Source organism: Trachurus japonicus, chromosome 7 (genome assembly GCF_045865225.1).
Source record: "Trachurus japonicus isolate A0001 chromosome 7, Traja_1.0".
Classification (NCBI taxonomy): domain Eukaryota; kingdom Metazoa; phylum Chordata; class Actinopteri; order Carangiformes; family Carangidae; genus Trachurus; species Trachurus japonicus.
Window position 1 is genome coordinate 28,185,351 of NC_140913.1, and position 22,395 is coordinate 28,207,745.

The following is a 22,395-nucleotide window of genomic DNA, read 5'->3' on the forward strand; positions in this document are numbered from 1 at the left end:
TTGCTCATCACCCCATGCGTCCTGGGCCATGTCTGATTGTGCACCATGGTTACCAGAAAGTACCGGGAACCTGTGGATAATGATTGTTTAGAGGACCAAGGGATTTAAGATTTTTTTTTTTTCTCTTTTGGTCTCCCTTCATCAAACATAAACTCTGTAGCAGGATTAATGCGTGAACTTGACGTTACCTCTGTGTTGCCTCGCTATGGGAACCGTTCTGGTTCTGGTTCTGGGTCTGATCGTTGTAGTGGTGAAACTTGTGGCCCGTGACGAAGCCCCCATGTTTGATATGAGCCAGCAGCGAGTCATGCTGCCCGCGCCAAGTCATTCCAAAGATTCCCGGCAGGATTTAGAGCATAGGACACAAAAAGCTTCCTCTGCTCATCCAGCCATACTCTGTTCATCTCTTGCCTTATTATATCATTCTATTGATTTGGCCCTCAGTGATCAATCTCAGACTTCCGCTCCTCAGATATCGCCCTATTAGTCCCTGACAGTCTAGAGCAACATCTGATAATGGATGGTGCAGGAGGAGGATGGGCATCACAGCGACACAAAGTAATCCTCAAACCTTCTAAATATGTGAAAAGACAAGTGTTGGCTGTATTTGACACATGATGTGTGATGCAAACAAATGCAGCAGCAGCAGCCCACTCTTGGACATGACAGGCCATGTTGATTAGCACGCCATGGCTTCATTAGTATTTATTATGCAGTAATAAAAACTGCCTGCAGATGAGCATGACCACGATGCTTTTATGTTATTTACAGATCATCTTCTGAAATAGCTCAGTGCTTATATCAGCACAACTGTGTGTGTGTAACATGACCCACCTGCTGTCTCTGCCAGCGCTGAGCTGATCTGAGTCCAGCAACTTGTCAAGGTCGTCCTGACACCGCGATGCTGGGCTACTGGGCAATAAGCCTCACATACCTTGGCAGCACAAGGCTGATAGTGGGTAGAGTTACCACATGACAGATAATCCACTGATTTAATGTGATCTGTTGCTGAGCCCAGAGCAAGAGTCCCTCACACTATCAAGTGACCGAAAAATAAAGTGTGAAATTACACGCAAAATATGATGACCTGGTATGTCCTCACCTCTTTGTGCGTCCTCATCTAGATGGAGCGCGAGAAGGTCAACCTGCTGTCCAACCTGCAGGACTCCCAGAAGCAGCTGGAGCAGGCCAACGGCGCTCTGTCGGAGCATCAGGAGAAGGTCAACCGCCTCACGGAGAACCTCAGCGCCATCCGCAAGCTCCAGGCCAGCAAGGAGCGGCAGTCCGCCCTGGACAACGAGAAGGAGCGCGACAGCCACGAAGACGGAGACTACTACGAGGTGGACATCAACGGACCGGAGATCCTGGAGTGCAAGTACAAGGTGATTATCTGGTGGTGGCTGAAAATCGACAGCGCAAAAGGGCAGATTAAAGGGATAGTTCAAAATGTTGGCAAATTGGCCCAATTGCCATAATCCCTATAGTTTTAGGAGTAGGTTTGTTTCCTTTAATTGTCAGTGCAAACTTTTTTTAGAACGGCAGAGCGGAGCCGCGAGCTGCTCAGAGCTACGCTACAGAGGCTAATGGGATTTCTTGGTGTCCCTCATCAAACTCATCAAATACACAATCCAACAACTCCAAAACGCTCTCATGCACAAGTTATGACCTGCACATTCACCACGCTATGAGATAATAACAGAACGTTACGAGACAGAGTTGGTTTCGAGATAAATGCAGAGACTGCTTGGTGAAAAACTGCCCCCAACGAGAACGCGTCAAAATGTTGAACTATCCCTTTAAGCTTGTTGAACTATCCCTTGAAGCTTTAGATTGACAGGTAATTTGGGGTTAATTTGCGATCGATCTCGTCTCGCCAGGTTGCCGTGTCCGAGGCAGGAGAGCTGAAGGAGGAACTGAAGACTCTGAAGACAGAATACCAAGCCTGTCAGTCACGCTACGATGAGGAACGCGTCCGTCTGGAGAGCACAGTCGCCACACTGGGAGAGAAGCTGGCCAGTTTGGAGAGGACGAGTAACGTAGAGAGACAAGAGAAGGCTAAGATGGAGAAGGAGCTGCGTAAGGTGAGATATCACTCTCAGCAATGTTCATGTGTTTTAAAAACTGTAAGACAAAAACTAAATGGTGCATTTTCCCGTGTCTTCAGCTGAGCGACGTGGCGGGCGAGTCCCAGGGCAGCCTGAGCGTGGCCCAGGACGAGTTAGTCACCTTCAGCGAAGAGCTGGCCACCCTCTACAACCACGTCTGCATGTGCAACAACGAGACGCCCAACCGCGTCATGCTCGACTTCTACAAGGAGGGCAAGGGCGGCCGGAGCAGCCCCGAGGGCCGCGGCCGCCGCTCTCCCATCCTCCTCACCAAGGGTCTCTTCCCCGAGCCCGGCAGGAGCGACCTGAGCGACGGAGCCCCCTCGCCCGTCTCCTCCCTGCCTTCCCCCGTGTCCGACCACCGCCGCGAGCCCATGAACATCTACAACCTGGTCGCCATCATCAGAGACCAGATCAAGCACCTGCAGCTGGCCGTGGACCGCACCACCGAGCTGTCGCGCCAGAGGGTGGCATCCCTGGAGCTCGGCACCGTGGCCGACAAGGACAAGGAAGCCTGCATGGAGGAGATCCTCAAACTGAAGTCCCTGCTCAGCACCAAGAGGGAGCAGATCGCCACCCTGAGGACCGTCCTCAAGGCCAACAAACAGGTCTGTTGTTGTTGCGTCTTTGTCCTTTCTACTAGCTTGGTGTCACTACCACACTTTTTTTTTTTTTTAATTTTTAATTTTGTTTGGAAAAGGCATTTTCCATCAGAATCAACAGTACAAGTAGTCCTTTTCCTGTTTATGCAACCATTTATACATACAGGTGAGCAACAAGAATCAACGAAGGACACAGTCTGTGTGGTAAAGGACAGTCCTCCTGATCCCTAATGAGCACCCATTAGCACTTTCCTGAGAACATGTCCTTGTATATTCCACTAAATATAAAAGGTTTAGCACATTTACACACATTAAACTCTCTCTTCAACCCACATGCTTACAACCTGCATAGTTGCAGTTTATGCATCAACATATTAACAATCTTAAAAAGACAACTATACACATTAAAGTGAGGGAACTTGCTTATTGTTATTTCCATCAGGGATAGTAAGTTGCACTACCAAACATTTGTCAGTTTCCCTTGAAAGACAGAAAGTGTCGGCTATTTCAGGTCTATTCAGCTGTTGCAGCAAAAGCGTCGCAGACAAGATCAGCGACAACACTGGTGGAGACAGCAGTCTTATGGTGCCAGCTGCCCAGAGTTATCTGTGTGTTCAGGATTGAAGAACGGCAGCCCTCCAAAAACACACAGAACCATAACCAGAGTGACAGTGTGTGTGCAGTTGCTCTGGTAGCCCTTTAAAGTATGTGTGTGGTTGCATAAAAGCCCCTCATAAACCACACACCTAACAGTAACTAACAATAACAGGCCACATGGCTACCTTAATGACTTATGTGTGACTGAAGGAACAGCTCATAAGGTTCATATTAACAAAGCTACACCGGTCGGGACAGGAAACACACACCCCGACGTCTTCCAGCTGCTCTGTCTGACACCCCTTTTGTTCCTCTCGTCCACCCACAGACAGCTGAAGTGGCTCTGACCAACCTGAAGAGCAAGTATGAGAACGAAAAGGCCATGGTGACCGAGACCATGATGAAACTGAGGAACGAGCTCAAAGCCCTGAAGGAAGACGCTGCCACCTTCTCCTCTCTCCGAGCCATGTTTGCCACACGGTAAGGGGACACATACACACACACACACACACACACACAACCACCGACCAAAGAAATGTCTTCTCTCTCACACAAACATCTGTCAAACCTTACAAAGTGTTAACCCACTCCAGTGTTTTCCAGAAGACATCGCTTCATAAGCCTTTGTCTTTGTTGTTGCTGGTGTGCCATGACTCCCAGCCGTGCCTCGTACGCTGCTGCTTTAGATTATCTTGAAGAGGAAGTGCGAACACAGCAGACTTTGTGCTATTATTACACATGCACCACACACGATAAACCATAAACAATAAAACCAGGTAAGACAAAGATCACCATCACAATCTAATCCATATTTAGCTCATGTTATGGAGGATGTTGTTTGTGTTTTTTTGAGAATCGCGGCCATTAAGGGATTCTAGCGGCATTGACTCTGACTCTGGAGAACAGAAGGTATCTAATCTGGGTATCATTTAAATATGTCACTTAAGTAGTGTTTTTGACCAGTGTGTTTAAGTGTAATGTGTGTGTGTGTGTATCAGATGGGCTGACACACACACACACACACACTCACTAATCTTTTCTGATTCCAGAGAGAAGCCGGTCAAAGGTTCTGCACATAATCCCACCTCAGTTTGGTCTGGATTACACATTCACCCCTAAACACAGAGTAGACTAAGTGCTCGTGCACAGCCTGTGTGTTTGTTTATTGGTGCATGTGTGTGAATACTAAGGAAAGGTAGAGATATGAGAGATTGTATATCTCTACAGGCATGTGTTAGGGCTTTAGGTGTGATTTTTATTTATTTATTTTTATTTAAAAATGCAGGACGAAGAGCTCACTTTCTGAGTTGATTTTCCTCTCAGTTAAATTTTTGTCGGTGCCCACTTGACGTGTAAATATCAGCGCCGGTCCAGATGGCTACGCTGAGATGCTGAGACAGTCTTTCCCCTTCTGCATTTAAGACGCCTCCGCAATCCACAGCAGAGCTCAAGCTGTGCAGCGGGAGGAGAGGCGGTGGTGGTGGAGGAGGAGGAGGAGGAGGAGGAGGGGGAGGATGGAGACTGTATCTTATGGTATGAAGGTTACAGAGGCTGCTGGGGAATGTGTGGGCAGCTCAGCACCCCTCAGCTCACCCCTATACGGTAATTCAATACCTAAAGTGAAGAGTGTTTGCTGAGGTAATCCCATCTACCTGCAGCGGCTGATCAATTAGCCACAGGAGGAAAAACGCCTCTGTCCCGCTGTCTTGTGACTTTTTGGCGCACTGCAGAGCCAGATGGTGAGAGGATGGAGGTGTAATGCTAAACTATTTGGACCAAAGGCACCTACAGCCAACCAGAACCAGATCTCACTCCCACTAATTATTTTATCTTTTTGTCCTTTGAGGGCCCTCTGAGTTGTCTCACTTGTCTGTGTTATCCACCCTTCTCCGAACGTCAAAAACGTAAGCCGGTTTTGCTCTTCCGGTGGAATTTTATGTTTACATTTCCATGGTTTCGGTAGTCGCGGTAAATGCATGGATTTTTTTTTTTTTTTTCAATGAAAATCTGTAAAACGCATGGATCATCACACCGGCTTTTAACAATGGATATCACACAAATTGACATCCATGTTAAAAGCCAGCGTTAATAGATCCATGCGTTTTCACAACGTCTCTGGTTTGACGACTGAAAACCATGGAAACGTAAACGTACAATTCCACCGGAAATGCAAAACCGGCTTCCCGTTTTGACCATAGATGACGTTCGGAAACTTGTAGATAGCAGTGCAGTGAAAGTGTGACATATAGGCTATGAGGAAGAAGCAGATCCATGAAGAAGTATCTGTTTCCTTAAGCCTCTTTTTGCTGGAGAGAGGCTTAAGATATTGACAACACATTAGAACTTGTTGTTTATGGTCTGTGTTTTGTTCCCCCTGTGCACAAAAAACACCTCCCCTGATGACGATGACGATGACGATGATGAAGTTCTTGCGGCTCCGACCCCAGAAGTCCGTCACTGTTCTTCTGGAGCCCTTACATGAGTTAGATTCAGTGTGTTTATGGGATTCATGCATTGGTATGTAAATTCTGTCCTATACGGTGCAGAGTTGGGTCAGGGAACTCTTTGAGAGGCTGGGGGAAGAAGTTTCCCACACTCCCTCCTGCTTTTGTGTCCCCTCCACCCGTCCCCCCCTCCTTCCGTCCTTCCTCGCCATCGCCAAACACCCGGTTCTCTAGTCATCTGGAAAAGAAAGAGAGGAAGGGGGCAGGCTTTCAAGTTAAAGCCCCCCACTACAGGAGCCCTAATTTGACAGTCTCTCATGGTAATCGCCACTCGGACAAAGTTTATAAAGGTGGATTTCTTTCTAAGATGTGGAAAAGTCTTCAGATACAATTGTGTGGTCGTAGACAAAGAGGAAGAGTGTGGGATTGAAACAATGTGTGGTGTGATTCTGCAGCCTGTGTCTGTGCTGCAGCGTTACACATGAGGGTTACTTGAGATTTCTGAGTCTGTGAGAATTTCGCTGTTTTGCTAGTGTGTGTATGTGCTTCTCTTTGTGTTCCTGTGTGTGTGTGTGTCTCCAGCTGCAGTCTCTGGTGTCATGTTAACAGTAAGATCCTGCCTCTAACATTCCTCAGACATGCCTCGACATGCTCCCAGCTCCAGCTCATTTTGATTAACAGTCAAACCATTAGCTGGAGTCACGTTTTCTCCTCACACATAGGCTACATACTCCCTCAGTCATCCAGCTGTTCTCTTCCTCTCCTTCGTTTTATTTAGTCTTTATCATTGTTTCTTTCCATTCTGCTCTTTCGTCCTCCTCCTCCTCCTCCTCCTTGCCTTCTCTCTAATATCCATCCCACCATGACCAATCAAGCTCCAGACAAGACCACAGTGGAGGAGGTTGTGTGTGTGTGTGTGTGCTATGAAGGAAATATTGATTATGAGCCATGTCTGCATGGATGTTGCAGTAGCTGTGGATTCCTTGTGCAGCCATTAAAGCTATTGGTTCCAGTAAATCAACACAGCGAGATGCAGATAAAGTGCACGGTTGTTAAAGTGAATATGAAGACTGTTCATCTTCAAAAAGCCCCAGAAGCCCCCGGCCCCCCCTCAGCCATTGTGCCACCACACCCCATCAGCACGCCAAAAAAAAAGACTCCTATTGTATCCCCCCAGTCTCCAGAATAGACTTCTCTTGTTTTGCTTTTTTTTTTCCCGGGAAAAAAATGCACGCCCTCTCACCCCCCATGCAGGAGTGGTTGAGCCGTCTGAAGGCACCAGTCCCCCTCCTTTCAGGTCAACCCCCCCAACACACACACACACACACACACACACACACACACACACACACACACACCAGTATGAGACCCCATCTCATACTGGGTTTAATGAAGCAGCACTGATCCCTATTGTCTGGGTGTGTGGCCCACTGGGAATCAAACCGCATTCACAAAAGGGGAGGGTATGGTTTATGTTTGTGAGGTGGTCAGAGTTCACATGGCGCACAACCACGTGCAGAGCCACACACAACAAAAACATCTGCAGCTCATCGTGTTTTCGATCCCAGATTCTGCTTCCAGGACGATATAGATTATTTTAATTTTTATTAAAACAAGAAGTGGATTTTAATACATTAGTGCCTAATGTAGTTTGTCTTGTTGGAGTAGTTTTCCAACAATAAGTGTCCTTATCAGCCAGAGCAACTATCATGACACTGGAATATAGAAACTATTTAAAACAAGCTTATTTCTTTGGAGAAAAAAAAAGGCCAATTAATCTAATTATGCTGACAGATATATTTTCTTACACAAAACGTGACTTTATTACTCAACAATACAATAAACATATTCTAGGGTTGTTTGTTTTTACAATGCAGCGGTTCAAACAGTCACTAACCGCTGACTAAACATTAAACATTAACAGATCCCACGTGTTTACTGGAAAAGCGACAGCTGAAGGCTTTCAAACGATTGAATACAAGAGTTTGCAGACTGTCACCGCAGTTTGGGGCGTTTTCTAATAAAGTAAATTCTTTAATACCTTCTATATAAAAGAGAGCAGGGTTAGGCTAATTATTTGTGAATATTTTTTTTTGCTCTGTTGCGGCATAAGGACGAAGCTTACCGATACATCCATCCCCTGCCTTTATAGAGGCAGTGTCAGTCATTATGGAAGAAAGTCACTTTGTCAGCAACACAGAAAATAGGGATGAGCAAGATGGAGGTGGGAGAGAAAGTGACAGACGCAGGCAGATAAATGCAGACAGCAACGCAGGGAGAAAAAAAAAAGCTTGAGAGGCAAGATAAGAGCTGAGAGACAGGATGTGATTGAAAGAGAGAGAGATGAATGAGAGAGCAGGGGAATGAAAAGGCAAAAAACAGAAAAAGGCCTGTGCAGGAGAAAAGCATGAAAATGAAAGGTGAGCGTGACAGCAGATGGAGGATGGAGATATAAACCCACCCTCCACCTGAAAATCCCTGTTTGGTGACCTAGTTTTATACCTGTCCAGTCTTAGACACACACACACACACGAACTTGCCCATTCACTCACTCACACACACACACGCACAAGGGCACAGGGAGGCAGGTGATAATGCCGCACTGCAGCACCCGGTAAAATGAAGAAGCAGACAGACTTCATATTGTGCGTCCTTTCACACATCCAGAAGAGACGCACACGGACGTGATAGAGTCTCACTTCGTCTGGAAAAGTGGAGATCAGGTGTCACCAGCTACGGCTCACAGCGATACATTCCTCCTTTTTTTTCCTCCTCCTCCCCTCTCCTCAGTCGCTTCCACAGGTGACGCAGAAAGGATCTCCTCCTCAGCCACCCTGAGGTTAATGCGTCCATCTTTGTATGTGTGTGTGTGTGTGTGATCTATTCTTAACTTCCACCACACATACGCTGCTCTCACCATTCAGAGAAGCTGTAAGCTACGCTGAGATGAGAGCTCACTGAGATATCTTACCTGTAGCAGCAGTGATATAAATCCCCAAAGCATGGATTTGCATATCATTTTTGACAGTCTATAAAGAGTTTAAAGAAATGAAAAAAAGGGCAAAGGCAGAAATCTGAACCGGTGGCAACAGAGAGAGACTTTATCACTCAAAGCGACATTTTGATGTTGAAATGACAAACATTTCAGTGTGTGAACTTTGCTGGAAGGCCGTGAGATGGCTGACGAAAGCTGAAGTTAATAATGCAGAAGCTCCTCAGTGGAATCAAGAAGTCTGCACCAAGTGGTTCAACGGCTCCGCCTGCTGGTGGCAAAAACACCATGCAATCAGGGGAAAGGTCGTGAAGAGAGTGCTTTAATTTCATAGGTTTTTGTCTTCATAAGTGCTGCTGTAATAGTCTCAAATATACACCTGGAGTAAATGTGTGATGATCATTGTTTTACAGTCGCTTTAATGCAAATATATGAAGAAAAAATGCAACAATTTTTTTCCTCCATTGAGTCATACTGGTTTGTTTGTTATTTGAAGATGCAGCACCCCCTGGTGGTTTGACACTGGAATTTCCTGTTGGTGTAAAAACATCTTGCTGATTTTCCTCAGAGGCAGGTTTAAGTGAATATGTACACGTCTGACTCTACAGCTTTCTCTCTGTGTGTGTCTTACAGTTGTGACGAGTACGTGACCCAGCTGGACGAGATGCAGAGGCAGCTCGCCGCGGCAGAGGATGAGAAGAAGACCCTCAACTCTCTGCTGCGCATGGCCATCCAGCAGAAACTGGCCCTGACGCAGCGCCTGGAGGACCTGGAGTTCGACCACGAGCAGACCCGGCGGGGAGGCGCCCCCGGCCGGGCCAGGGCCCGCAGCAAGGCGGCCGCCGGCGGCACCACCGCCAACAACCCCCACGTAAGTCAGAGTCTCACCTGCTCTGGCTCCGGCCGCCCAGAGCTCAACAATGCCATGCCCAACGGCATCATGGGAGGCCCGGTGGTCTTTTGCAGCGAGAAGTACAAGATCTACTGCGACTGAAGCGGCTGAGAAGTTTTGCAAGGGACTGCTGTGTACAGAGGGGAGGGGGCCCCCGGGGGCCGAACCCTCCCTGCCTTAGTGTTTAAGAGCCCCACTCGCTCGCTTAGCTCCCCGGCCAGCCTGCGCTCCTCTAGGGACTGCTGTGTTACTAACCGGCTGCTTGTGTGTGCTAGTGTAAACGCTTAGGGGAATGCAGATGTATGTACAGTGTGCACTAGACGTTTGGACTGTAGTAGACATATACGGCATGTGGGTTATAAGGCCCCGGTTATATTGGGGGGGGTTTGTGGATATTATGGAGTGTCTATTCTTTCCGCTGTCATGGTGCTGTACGTATGATGTAAAAGGTGGCAGCTTCTGTGCTTGTTTGTTCTGGCCCCCCTGAGTGTAACAGTAACACATTGTGGGGGTGGGGACATGTGAAGAGGATGTCAATCCGACGCTCTTGTAACTACGTATGACATCCTCTGCTCTACGGCTCGTCTGTTGGCATCGGTGCTCCTTTGAAACAAAAAAAAAAGCCCCGTCTTCTCTCCCATTGCCTCTGCGTCCTGGTCCCCCCAGGACTGACCTGTGTCCAGCAGCCCCACTGTCTAGTCAGGTCACTCTTAAATGTTTACAAGAAGAAAAAGGAACTAAAATATGCAATCTCCCCCTGCTTCCTCGCAAGGGGAGCACAGTGTGATTCTTCACAGAAATTCAAAGACGCTCAAGTGGGTTTTCTGGTGGATTTGTTCGGGCAGAAAAGGAGCACCCGTGACCACAGGTGTTAATTTCTGGATGATTTTGAAGCTGTGACGCTAGCACACCAATACAATAGGGTCAGTAGAATCGCATGGCTTTGCAGCTAAAAACGCTTCTGAGCTTTTTAACTGTTTTTTCTGTTGTCGGATGTCTGGTACAGTACAAGACAAACTTATGTACCACACAGGGCTCTACATTATAAAAAAAAAGGGTTTGTTATTCGGTGTCTGGTGAGATACAGGAGGGCTATCTATTCCATGTGTGACCCATTGCGTTGCGATGGATTATATCAGAGCCATATTATAAGAGAGAAAGAAAGTCGGACAAATCGATCTCCACACCCAAATTAAGTGCACTTCAGCATAGGTGCCTCAGGTTCCTGCTTCTGTTTAAAAAAAATGGACATAATGATTACTGTGAACAGAGATACAATATAGTTTTGATCAAAGATGATTTTTTTAAATATGGAGAAAATCCTAGAAGAGCACAAATCAAAAAAAAGAAACAAAGGCACCAACATCCGGACAATAAATCTGCAAATCAAACCAACCGACCGCTTGGCAAAAGTGCCTGTCGACTCAAACACTTGATATATTTATCTATCTGTTGATGTAAAGCCCTGTCCTTGTGTCTCATCTTGAGCTAACTCTGTTCTCTCCTCTTCTCCCCCCTCTTCCTCCCATCTTCTGTCTCCCGCCTCAATTTGTGAGAGATGGCTCAGATAATTTCTGTCTGGTTCTGTGGCTAGAAGAGAAAAAAAAAACTGAACCCTTTCCTCATGTCTCTAATCTGTGTCTTGTCGCTCGGTCGCCATAACGACCTTCTCTCTTGTAGATTGTCAGCAGCTTGCTCCCCCACCATCGCCACTCACCCTTTAACTAGAATGAGGAATTGTGGGGAAAATTGCTCTCTGAATAATTTTCTTCAGGTAACGTCCTCGACATAATGTTGTTGTAACAATTATTTTTTTCTTTTCCCTGCCTGTGTGTACATCAGCGTTGAAGTGAAAGAGGCCCTCATGTGTGTTTATTACGTTTTGAACCTTTGCAAATGGAGGGTCGCTCAATTCTTTTTCTTTGTTGTATGATGTGTGAGGATGAAGCGACGTGCTGTTTTTAGCATCCACAATAGCTTTAACCCCTCGCCAAGCTATAGCGTTACGCAAATAGGAAAAAATATAAGTGGGGCTTGTGTTTAATAAATCCATGTATTGCTTGTGGATCATAGACACGTTAGCTTTATGATGCTAAAAGCAGGGTTGATGTGAGGAAATCCTGCAAGATTTCACAAATTCTGAGTTTTCTACTACTACTAAGCTATATATTATGCTCTATATTCTTAATATGATCATGTTCAGGTTATAATCTTGCAGGATCCTACCACAGTATTGCTTCCTCTCAGATATAATGAGGGGAGCTCATTTATTTGTTCTAAAAGCAGAAAAACATCAGCAGTCAACCCTGCTTGAATGTGCATCCGTAAGCCTCAGCACACAGCATGGAGACAAGGCTATCGTACACGTTAAGGGGAAAAAGAGAAGAAAAAAAAAAAGAAAAGAAAATGCAAACCTCCCGAGAGGTCAATCACTCTTACGTTTGAGATTCACTTAACTTACAAGTGCGATATATTCAGTTTCTATCAGTTTGCGCTGACAGAGAAAAGGTTTGAGGAGTAGAGGAGGGAGAACTACTCTTGTTGTAAAAACCAGCTTTAGAGAGACAAGATAAGAAAGCTAGACATGCTGGTGAGCAAAGCCAGATGTCGCACTAAGAGCTGACTGTGGAGAAAATGAGTCCATGGGGTTTCCTGAGGGGGGAAACACTTGGTAAACTTTGGAGGAAGAATTTTTAAAAACAAAAGGAAATAAAAACAGAATACAAGTTGCTCAATCAACCAGAGGACATTGATTCAAATTAGTTGGGCCCTAACTCTTCCCCATGTACAGGCTCAGTGAGATCACTGAGCAGTAGGTAGACCCCAGGATGTGATCGTTACTACGTAGAATCCCCTCTCCTTAGATAGGTGAATTCCCACTTTGCTCCGTCTAGTTTGAAATCAATGTCTGGCTTAGCTGGTGTGGTAACAGCATGCCACTGAAATAAAAAAAATAAGCTCCTCCTACCTCTGCTTGCAGGCTCCTCCCACTCCACCTTTAAGTTTTACTACACACGATGCATCGAGTTTCTGATTTTTTTTTTTTTTTGTAAGCCTGCATGTCAAAAACCCTTAACCCATTTTCATTAACTCGCATGGCATAATGAGAGAGACCCCCCTCTCCTCTGACCTGGGTGGCGGGATGCGGCTTCAACTCTGAATGAAAGATCATGGTACCTGTGAGTCATTGGCTTCCCTAACTGCACGCGCAAGATAAATGGTGGTGAATGTGCTTTCACATCAGCTCCCTTTTAGATACATGACGTTGATGTGACAGAAACGTGACATCAGCTGCCCCTAACATCGGCTTCTGTTGCTTTGACTAACGACAAGCCGCCGTTTTACCTTTTCTGTCTGTGTGGCCTCAGCTGTTGACTATGTTAACACAGTCGCTCTAAAAAAAAAAAAAAAATTGACCAATAATGCTAACGCTGATCATTTGTTTGTCTCTTCCATTTTGCAGTAAATTACAGTAGCTCTGCGCGGATTGATGACGTACCGACACAAGGTCCATTCTCGCAGCTGATTGAGTTCGCCGAAAAAGAGTTAGCACTGTAGGCTGTTTGGACTTGAAGACAAAAAAAATAAAATAGACTCAACGGCAAAACATAAGAGAAAAACATGCAAAATGAAAACACAGAAATCAATTGTCCTTCCTTTTTCCTTCTGAACACTAAAAAGCGATGCACATTACTCTACAGTAGGTGTCCTTTTTGCGTGCTGCTGCTGCTGGAAGCCAATTTCTCACAAGTTCAATGGAGCTGATGGACATTCTGAACCAATATTTGTTATTGGCTGTCACGTCCCTGCCAATGAAAAGCCAGGGGAGATGGGGTTTTTTTCTTCTCAATGTCAATCAACACACTTTTGTTGTTATTTTAGTTTATTGTTTTCTTAATCTGTGCACTTTCATTATATAGGACTATAACAGATTATTATTAACCTATAGGAAAGCGTGGTAGCACTATGGTTTGTGAGTTATTCAGTATAGGTTATAAGACTATAGGATTATATGTCCTCCTGAATCACCTAACTATTTACTCCATTAAGGGCTTCACAAACCACAGACCTACTATTGCGACTTTCTCCTCAAGATTTTATCCATCAAATAATCATTCTTAAATTGTTTTGTTACATCATATGTTATACTGTTGTTGTTGTTTTTTTTCTTTTCTTTTATGTTTGTTCTACTGCCATGTTCTATACAAAAAATCCAGGGTGATCAAATTCTGGGGTTTTTTCATGTATTTATTATTCCTAGGAATAGTTCAAAATAACACAATGAAACTTGACAACGCTCTGACTCAAATAGGTAAGTTGTGTTTTGGGAAAAATTTGTGAGTGACGTGATATGATGCTTTTCCTAGCTTCTTACCGAGGGCGTTCTTCTGAAACGGGATCACTGACTTTCAGAATTCTCTGCAAAGTGCGACGATTAAATTCCAAATTGGAATTGTTTAATTCTCTCTTCGTTTATCGTGCCAAATCTTTGGTACAACATTTTTAAGGGTTGAAAAGAATCGAGACTCGGAAAGAAGACAAGCCGTCACTGAGAAAAAGGTGTGAAAATTCGGGGCCATGGCTCTCCATGCGAGCGCCTGGGTTTTGGCTTTGTTTTAAATTTCTTTTGGGTTTGTTAAGTTCTTCGTTTCTGACCAGTAGTGCCTTTCATCGTTTCAAGGGAGAATCTTAGATTAGTGTTTTATGGTTTCATTCTTTTTTTTTTTTTTTTATAGGTGAGGACTTTGGGTTCAAAATGACTGTGAGCAGCAATAAGTGCAAAAGGGAACGTCCGCCCTTTCTGCATGAGTGAGATAGTTTTAAAATTAGCTCAATGAAACTGAAATTGCATTGAATTCTGCGGGCCAGTGATCCACTCAATAAATTCAGGGGTATTAAGAAAAGGTTGTTTTTTTATTTTATTTTAACAAACTTTGGGGAACCAAAAGAAATTGGCCTCCTATTATTGAACAAAATGCTCCAAGCATCTGTAATGTGTTGGGGTTGATCAGTGTACTATTGGAAAACATCTACGTATCTCTAGCTTTGTTTGGTGAAGGTAATGTGATTTCAATAGTATTGTTGAAAAAATGTGCAGAGAGCGCATTTTATCTTTTCTTTTTTTGTCCAATTTGAGGTTTGTTTGTTTTTTTATTATTATTATTCTTTTTTTTTTACTTCATCTTTGAGCATTATGTTTTCAGGAAACAGAAAACAAAATGAGCATCAACAAGCTTGAATAGTGCCATTATAAGCCAATGCTTGTTTGTTGAGGCGTCAAAGTTACCAATACGGACGAAAAGCTAAAAAAATAAATAAAGTGCAATTCCAATACAGTTTTACATTTAAAAAAAGAAAAGAAAAAGTTTTCTGTTTGCTGGAAGCGATAGCATTGTGATAATAAAATTAGCTGTGCAAACTTTATATTGTCATATTGTGTTTCAGTATTGATCCATAATGAGAGTTTGATATCTTTATATGAAATAACGACTTCACCTGTATGTTGGTATTTATTTGAATTGTCATGCAGTACTGTATTCTTATCAATAATGTGCATTATGATTAGTGGCATATTGATTACAGCTAAATGTCATATGCATGTTTCTCAGTCATGGGACCTTTACACAGAATTGAAAAACAAACATGTAAACTTGTCAGGGTGTTTTAAAAAAAACAGGGATTAAAAAAAAAAAGAAAAGACAAAAGTTAAAAGTCTGATGTATTACTGCTGAACTAATCCTATGAAAAAGTGTTTTGTTTGTTTTCCAGTAGAGAGGTGGTATGTCTGTGTAAAGGTAGTCATACTGGTTAAAATCAATAAATGTGACTTAAGTTCCAAGTCGTTTCAGTGTTGTTATTTATCGCTCCTCCTCCTCCTCCTCCTCCTCCTCCTCCTCCTCCTCAGCAGCAGCAGCAGCAGCAGCAGCACATGAAGGGTTAACCGGGGCAGTAAATGGTGTGCAGCCCCGGTGTCTCCTCAGAGCGTTCCCAGCTGGAAGCCAGGGGCAGGGGAACTTCCCAGCTGTCTGAGCAGCTCCAGGACATGATCGCATTTCACACAATGCACAAAAACACCCCTCCTCCTCCTCCTCCTCCTCCTCCAACCCTTCTTTCTCTCCCTGTCTTTCCTCTGCTCTCTCGCTTATTCCTCGCTCCTCCCTCCCTCTCTCCCCCTTCCTTCGGCTTTTCTCCATTTCCCGTTTCTTTTCCTTTCCTCCCCACTCCCTGCCTTCTGGATATATACGCCCACACACTCGGAGCCAGTTTCTGTTGACCTTTGGTACACCCACCACTTCCTGTCCAGGCTCTGGAGGCCGGCACTCTGCCCAATTAATATCACACTGATTTTCTCTGTGAAATGCTGTTGGCCTTTCTCAAAACAATACAACTCATACTTATATTCATATTCCTAAAAGTTTGCTGGCATCCCAAAACTGATTGATATGGATACACAGAAGAAAAAAAAAACATATTTTAGTATTTATAAGGATGGGTTTTTTAAGATTTCCTCTGGCTCAAGAAGCAATGTGAACTTTAACAGCATTATGACACAAATGTAGACCTTTTCAAACGTAGTTCAGCAAAAATGTTATTCCAGCAATTCATAGTTATTTTCAATATTTTATTCAATTTTGTAAAGAATTGTCCAAATTAAAGCAGAAGTAAGCGATCCGGTTGTTTTGGCTAACTTCTTGTCAGCCGATGGAGTTAGCAGTCCCCGCCCTCGCCCCTACGTCACCACATTCACGCGCATCCCTTGGCTGCACACACACTCTTACTTGTTTTACTTGTTATTATGAGCTTTTACTAGGTAGATTGTTATGTAAGTTGTGTCTTGAAAGTACTTAATTGTTGCCCCTTTTTTTTGGCTTTTAGGTTGCCTTTAACATCTGGCCAGGGACAACGGACGAAAACTAGCCTTGTTGGCTAACTCTGGCCCACTTACAGTTTTTCTTTTAACTCTGTTGATTAGTGGTGCACTCACTGTCCCTATGAAATAAACTAATAAATGAATGAAATGAAATGAAATGACCGCCCCTTTATGCTGTTCTCTCTTCTCATTGGATAAAGGTTGTAGGATACAAGGAAAGTTTTCTCCTCAGCTTACAGCAGAGCAGAGTGACTGACAGACCCGTGTTTCAGACCAAACACTCTATATAAGTGATTGCTGTCGGAAGATATAACAATTTAGGACTTAGCCTATATTAACACAAATATTCCGCTTACTTCTGCTTTAAACCAGCACAGGAGAAGCTATATCTCACATTTTCCTGCAGAGCCACATCAAACACTATTGTACTTCTCAAGAGATTAATATATTGAACTGTGTGTAAAATCGCTGCAATAATGATGATGTCACCCACACTCTGCTGTGATTTAGTGCAGCTTAAACCAGTTGCAACCATCGAACATATGCTACCCTATTTGAATTTGAATATCAGCGTATTAATGAAAGCCAGCAGGAAGAGGTCAGTTCACAGACAACCGATGACATCACTTGAGCAACAGAGGAGCCTTTGTTGGTGCCACTGTCTCTCCTCATATATCCTCCCCACCCAGGGCCTGCATGGCTGGCAGAGGAAATATGGGTCAGTGGGTCTCATTCCATGGCATCAGTGCTGCTGCTCTATTAATATACAGGTACTGTTATTATGGCCTGGCGGGAGGGAGGAAGGCAGCTGTTTCACCTCTCAGTTGATGTACTACTAAGATGCACCACTTGAGGTCCCTGTACTACAGCTATTGACAACGCCATGAGTTCACACAAGTTACCTTGAGGTCGAGTATTGGGAGTTAAAGAGAGAGGGCAGAAAGTGTTTGCATGTACAAAGAGTCTTCTTTATGTGTTGTTTCAGCCAGCGCTGTCATGTGATAAATCCATGTGGAGCCTGAAGGAGCATGCGGTCAGCTGGTGTGGACGAGCAGCACCAATCATCAACAACACCCACACATGGCTCACATGGATCGGCCTCGGACACGTTTCAGAACAACCCCACCGGAGCAGAAATAATACCTCTTGAGGATGTTAACAAATTTATGGCCTGTGGAGAGTGAGCTCAGCCTCATGATGCATTAAAGCATTCCTCAGGCCTGACACTGGACGCGAGGGGTGTGAGTGTCCTCCCTCCCTCCCTGCTGTGACTCATTGATCTCTCGGTATTATCTTCACAAAAAAACGGTTGGTGTGGTCCTGCAGCGACGGGTTACCAAGGCAACGTCTGTGTCAAACAACAGACAAAAGTGTTGATTCAATCAGTATGAGGCTTTAATTTACACCTGTAGAAAGAGTGAAGGAGTAAAGCCTGGCACCCTGCACAGGAGTGTGATTAGTCTTATGATTGGGGCTTTTACACCATCATGGGTCCAGATAAGTGTAAAAAAAAAAACCTCTAGGTAGCTCATCTCACACTTATCTGTGTCGACGTTCACACCAATCCATCAGCCGGGCTGCTCATCTGCCAACTCAGTTAATCCTAACTGTCTTTTTTCCATACAAGCCCCCTCTGTCTCTCACCTTTCCCCCTCTTCCTTTATCTCCCTCCCCTCTCTCTTTCTCCTCCCTCGCTCTCTGGAGATGCTGTTGTTTCGCTCTGCTCTGCTCTGCTCTGCTCTGCTCTGCTCAGCTCAACTCAGCTCTTATGAGTGGAGGAAGGAGCCCCAGGGAAGCGAAGGAGAGGATGTATCCCAGAGGGCTGTTTAGTGTTCTGCCTTTTTTGTGGACCAGCATGCCCCAGACAGGCTGACAAGCAGCTCCATGCACTCGGAGGCACTAGCAGGGGCAACGGGCCCCTGGTCTATTTAAAACACGAGTTCAGTCATCCACACAAAACACTTGGCCTTTCAGTCTCTCTGCACTGACATGTTCAGAATTATTCTCTAAAGCAAAGTGGAAAACGGTTTAAAGTAAGAAAAAAAAGGGAGGGTGTGTTTTCTCTTCTTGCATTTGCTTGGATCTGCAAAATGGGAGTCATGTTCTGCAAATTAAGTGATTAGAGTGCAGTGGGACAGCTGGTATAGAGGAGCTCATATACATATACTGTATACATACAGCTTATTAGAGAGGAGTACAGGTCAGCATAGTGTGGCCCTCTGCCTGGCAGGCAGCCAGACGGGGAGGCGTTATCATTAGAGACCCTGCTGTTGTGTGTGTTGATCTGAGGCAGATGAAAAGCGTGCAGCAACAGCTCCGCGCCACAAAAGGGCTTAATGACGCGTAGCTGAGTCGACACGGGTTTTCAAAAAGATGGAGGCGCCGGACAGACACAGAGACACAGAGACACAGAGAGGGGTACGAAGGGGTTAGCGACCACACAGTTGTGCTCCTGAAGGTTGGCTGGAAATAGTCAGAGGAAAAAAACATTATTGACAGACAGAGCGCCAGTGATGGAAGACACACTCAGATCTTTCACACAACAATGTGAAATCCACAAATAAATCAGAGCTCACATCATTATCAGCAAAATATATTTAAGTCTCAAGAGTACAATTACTAATTCTGCACAGAGATTGTTTTACATTACATTATTTTGATGTTGATTATTAAAGGAAACTAAACTCAACTTCACAAATCTATGTTTTCATTTTGGGACTTTTCCATCTGAAACTGTTAGATACATAAAACCATCCAAGATCTTTGGAGGTTAAATCACTTTTCTGGCTGAAAAACAAACAAATCACAGACACGAGAGGTGACGAAAGGCCTCAACAAAAAACCGCTGTTTAGTAGACAAAACACAACACAAAAGGGGCTGAGAATGACTTGTTTTACCGTTAACAAAGCACTGCACTATGAGATTATCACATTAATTTATGTAAATGTGTAACTGAGAAGCAAATAGTAAACTGAGCTGCCATAGGTGAGGTCAAAAGTACAAAATGCACCGCAGTAATGTAGTAGCATGGAAGGAAAATATATTAAAGCTATCTGAGAGTGTGTACAGTGTTACTTTTCTCTAGCAGTAAAGTTTAATATTCCTCATTACCCAGACTTTGGTAAAACATACACAAGCAGCAGAAATGACACATTATGACTATAACAATTTGCATTATGACTATAACGATTTGCAAATTCAAACATTTGTGTTCTCCAACTTAGTCTCTACAATGATTCACAGAGGCAGCTGACAGCCTCCACTCAGCTCCCTGCAAACTCTGCTTATAATCAATGAAAGGATCAGGAGAAAGCCTGCGCACTGACATGGAAACGCATCCCCAGTTATGTATTTGTCTTCCAGGCTCCTTCTTCTTCTTTTTCCACACTAATAGGCAGCTGTGGAGTTTTTTTTTTTTCCTAAGCAGAGCCATCTCTTGAAATATCCCTCATCCTTTTCATGACTTCACGTGATAACCCAAGTCATGCCTCTGTGCCAGCGGGCACAGCATGGCTGAGTGTAGGCTATGTAACATTAAAGATGCAAAACTACAGCAGCAGGAGACACGGGGTTAAAAAAAAACTAGAGTGGGTTGTATAGACTGTGGCAGCTGCTTTGAAGTGGAGTGGCAAGTTTAAGGAGAAAATTGTTTTTTTTCTCCTATGATAATCTTTCATTTTTGCTTTTACATTCAATGAATGGAATAGTCGTGGGCGCGCATCGCGTGGCGGGTACGCGCTTTTTCTTTTTCTTTTTTTTTTCCACCCAGCGGCTCAAAGCAGAGAGTTCTGTTTTTGGAGAGGGAGGAGAGAGGACTGCACGGAGGACCACCACACTGCTGCACACACACAAAATGACCCGGGTAAAAAACCTCGCGCGTCCTCTGAGGAAGCCATGAAGTGTCCTTTGGTGTGTGTGTGTTTTTCGGCGAACAGGAAAGGGGGGCTGTGAAGTGAAGAGGCGCTCCTCCGAGTGTGTGTGTGTGTGTGTGTGTGTGTAGTCCGCCGTACGCAGGAGCCACTGTTGTTGCCAGTTCCTCGGAGAGAAAAGGACGGGATCAGCAGAGAGAAAGAACCGGGGAAGAAGAAGTTTGTGCAAGATGCAGGGGGTTTCGGCTACGGGTAAGTGAACCGTCCTTGGTGATTACTGTAAATGCGGATTTCCCTTTCTGTGTCCTGTTTTTAAAAACATACAGTTTCTGCGGTTTTTCTCCAAGTTGTTTCCAAACGGCTACAGCTTTGCGTTGCGCACAGGGTTTGAATTCCGAAATGCTTTTGCCAGCTGTCAGCGGGGCAGCTGCGGCCCTGCATCAACTCCAAAACAACGTGAGGAGTTGTCTGAGCTCCACACAGACACTCTGAGGGCTGCGTAAATGCTCCATTGGGAAGCTGGAGCTGACACGGCAAGAATAGGAGCAAAGCCGTGCCAAACCCTGAGTAAAGGAGCTGTGACCTCACACACACACACACACACTCACACATGCACACACTAATACACACACATGCACTCACACCAATACACACACACAGACAGATATAGCTACTATCTGTATTTAACTGGAAATCTAATTTGACCCACAATGAGGATGTTAGTTCAGATGACAATCATTAGGATGATGAAGAGTCATTCATCCTGTGTGTGTGTGTGTGTGTGTGTGTGTGTGTGTGTGTGTGTGTGTGTGTGTGTGTGTGTGTGTGTGTGTGTGTGTCTGCTACAGTGTCCCTGTGTGGAATGTGATTTGAGTGGAGGAGAGTCTGTCTGATGCAGAGCTCATGAGATTAAAGCTATGTTGAAAGTATCTGCCAGTTTGTCTGGGAGGACAGCTGCTAGGAAGACTTATTGTTGTTTGAGGTAGACTGTTTGTTTGTGTACGTGTGTGTGTGTGTGTGTGTGTGTGTGTGTGTGTGTGTTTGTCATTGTGTGTGTGTGTGTGTGTGTGTGTGGTTTCCTCTCTGCATTACATACAGAGATATTTTCGATTGTGAGATAAAGTACTTCTCGATTTGCATTTCACCACGGTCACACAGGGACGGCCACTTTGGTGCTTTTGCTTGCTTGTCTTTCTTTTCGTTCATTATTTGCCGTGTCCAGGTCATTGTTCATGTGTCATGCGTTGTGTTTTAGCAAAGTGCTGCTGAGATGACAGATCTGGGCCATTTGGCTTAATATTCCTATCAACTCAACGCTATAAGTGAGTTAGTGTGAGAACCGGCGTCCGTATGAGTTTCAGCTAAATCTCAAGACCTTTTCACAGAAAGGCCACAGAATAAAGTGCTAGCATGCAGACAAAGAGGGGAGTGAGGGAGGGGAGGGAGGGAAGGAGGAGGGTTGGGGTTATGAGAGACAGAGAGTGATAGAGATGAAGTGCTGATGGGACGATATCAGGCTGCAGCAGAGGTGAGCTATGCAGAGAGAAAAAGAGTGTGTTTGTTGTGAGACTCTGGGGAGGAATCGATCTGCTGTCCTCCTGGCTGACTTTCTTTTTCCGGCAGTCCAGCGGTGTATCGTTTCTCTCCCCCACACACATTCATTCCCAAGGCCTTGCTCCCGCTCCCTCCCTCCCTCCCTCTCTTTTACAGTTCTCTCTTTCTCTCCCACACTGTCCCAGATCAATCTCTGCCCCCTCTTCTCTCCATCTGCATTAAACCCCCTCTCCCCGACACACGACTCTTTAGCGGTCACTGCAACTGCCATCAGATTAAATGCATGTAAAAGTTTTTTCCCTTATGTTCCCTCAGCTCTATATCCACATGGGAATCCAACCATCCCATGCACTCACCAGTGCTTATTTTTGTGTTTACGATGGGAGGGTCAAAGGGGTTGTAGGCTGCTCGCATCAAATCATTGGAGAATCTATTAAAATAAACCACATCACAAATAAACTGCGGTCG

General features: G+C 44.7%; 2 protein-coding genes across 5 annotated transcripts in view; both read left to right on the forward strand.

The window, feature by feature from the left end:
• Positions 1-15,471, forward strand: part of bicd2a (BICD cargo adaptor 2a) — a 45,469-nt gene extending 29,998 nt beyond the window's left edge. The window contains exons 6-12 of one of the 4 annotated variants that reach the window (XM_085782657.1): positions 1,125-1,382; positions 1,878-2,081; positions 2,165-2,713; positions 3,633-3,784; positions 9,374-9,611; positions 11,313-11,406; positions 13,096-15,471. In XM_085782657.1, the coding sequence (XP_085638783.1) occupies positions 1,125-1,382; positions 1,878-2,081; positions 2,165-2,713; positions 3,633-3,784; positions 9,374-9,611; positions 11,313-11,360 (1,449 nt within the window). In that variant the 3' untranslated portion in view covers positions 11,361-11,406; positions 13,096-15,471. Of the gene's footprint in view, positions 1-1,124; positions 1,383-1,877; positions 2,082-2,164; positions 2,714-3,632; positions 3,785-9,373 lie in introns of all 4 variants that reach the window. The other 3 variants (XM_085782656.1, XM_085782658.1, XM_085782655.1) reach the window with 3 other exon arrangements.
• Positions 15,472-20,284: 4,813 nt separating this feature from the next.
• fgd (faciogenital dysplasia) overlaps positions 20,285-22,395 on the forward strand; it is a 57,076-nt gene continuing 54,965 nt past the window's right edge. The window contains exon 1 of the mRNA XM_085782662.1: positions 20,285-20,625. Coding sequence (XP_085638788.1) covers positions 20,604-20,625 — 22 coding nt within the window. The 5' untranslated portion in view covers positions 20,285-20,603. The remainder of the gene's footprint in view (positions 20,626-22,395) is intronic.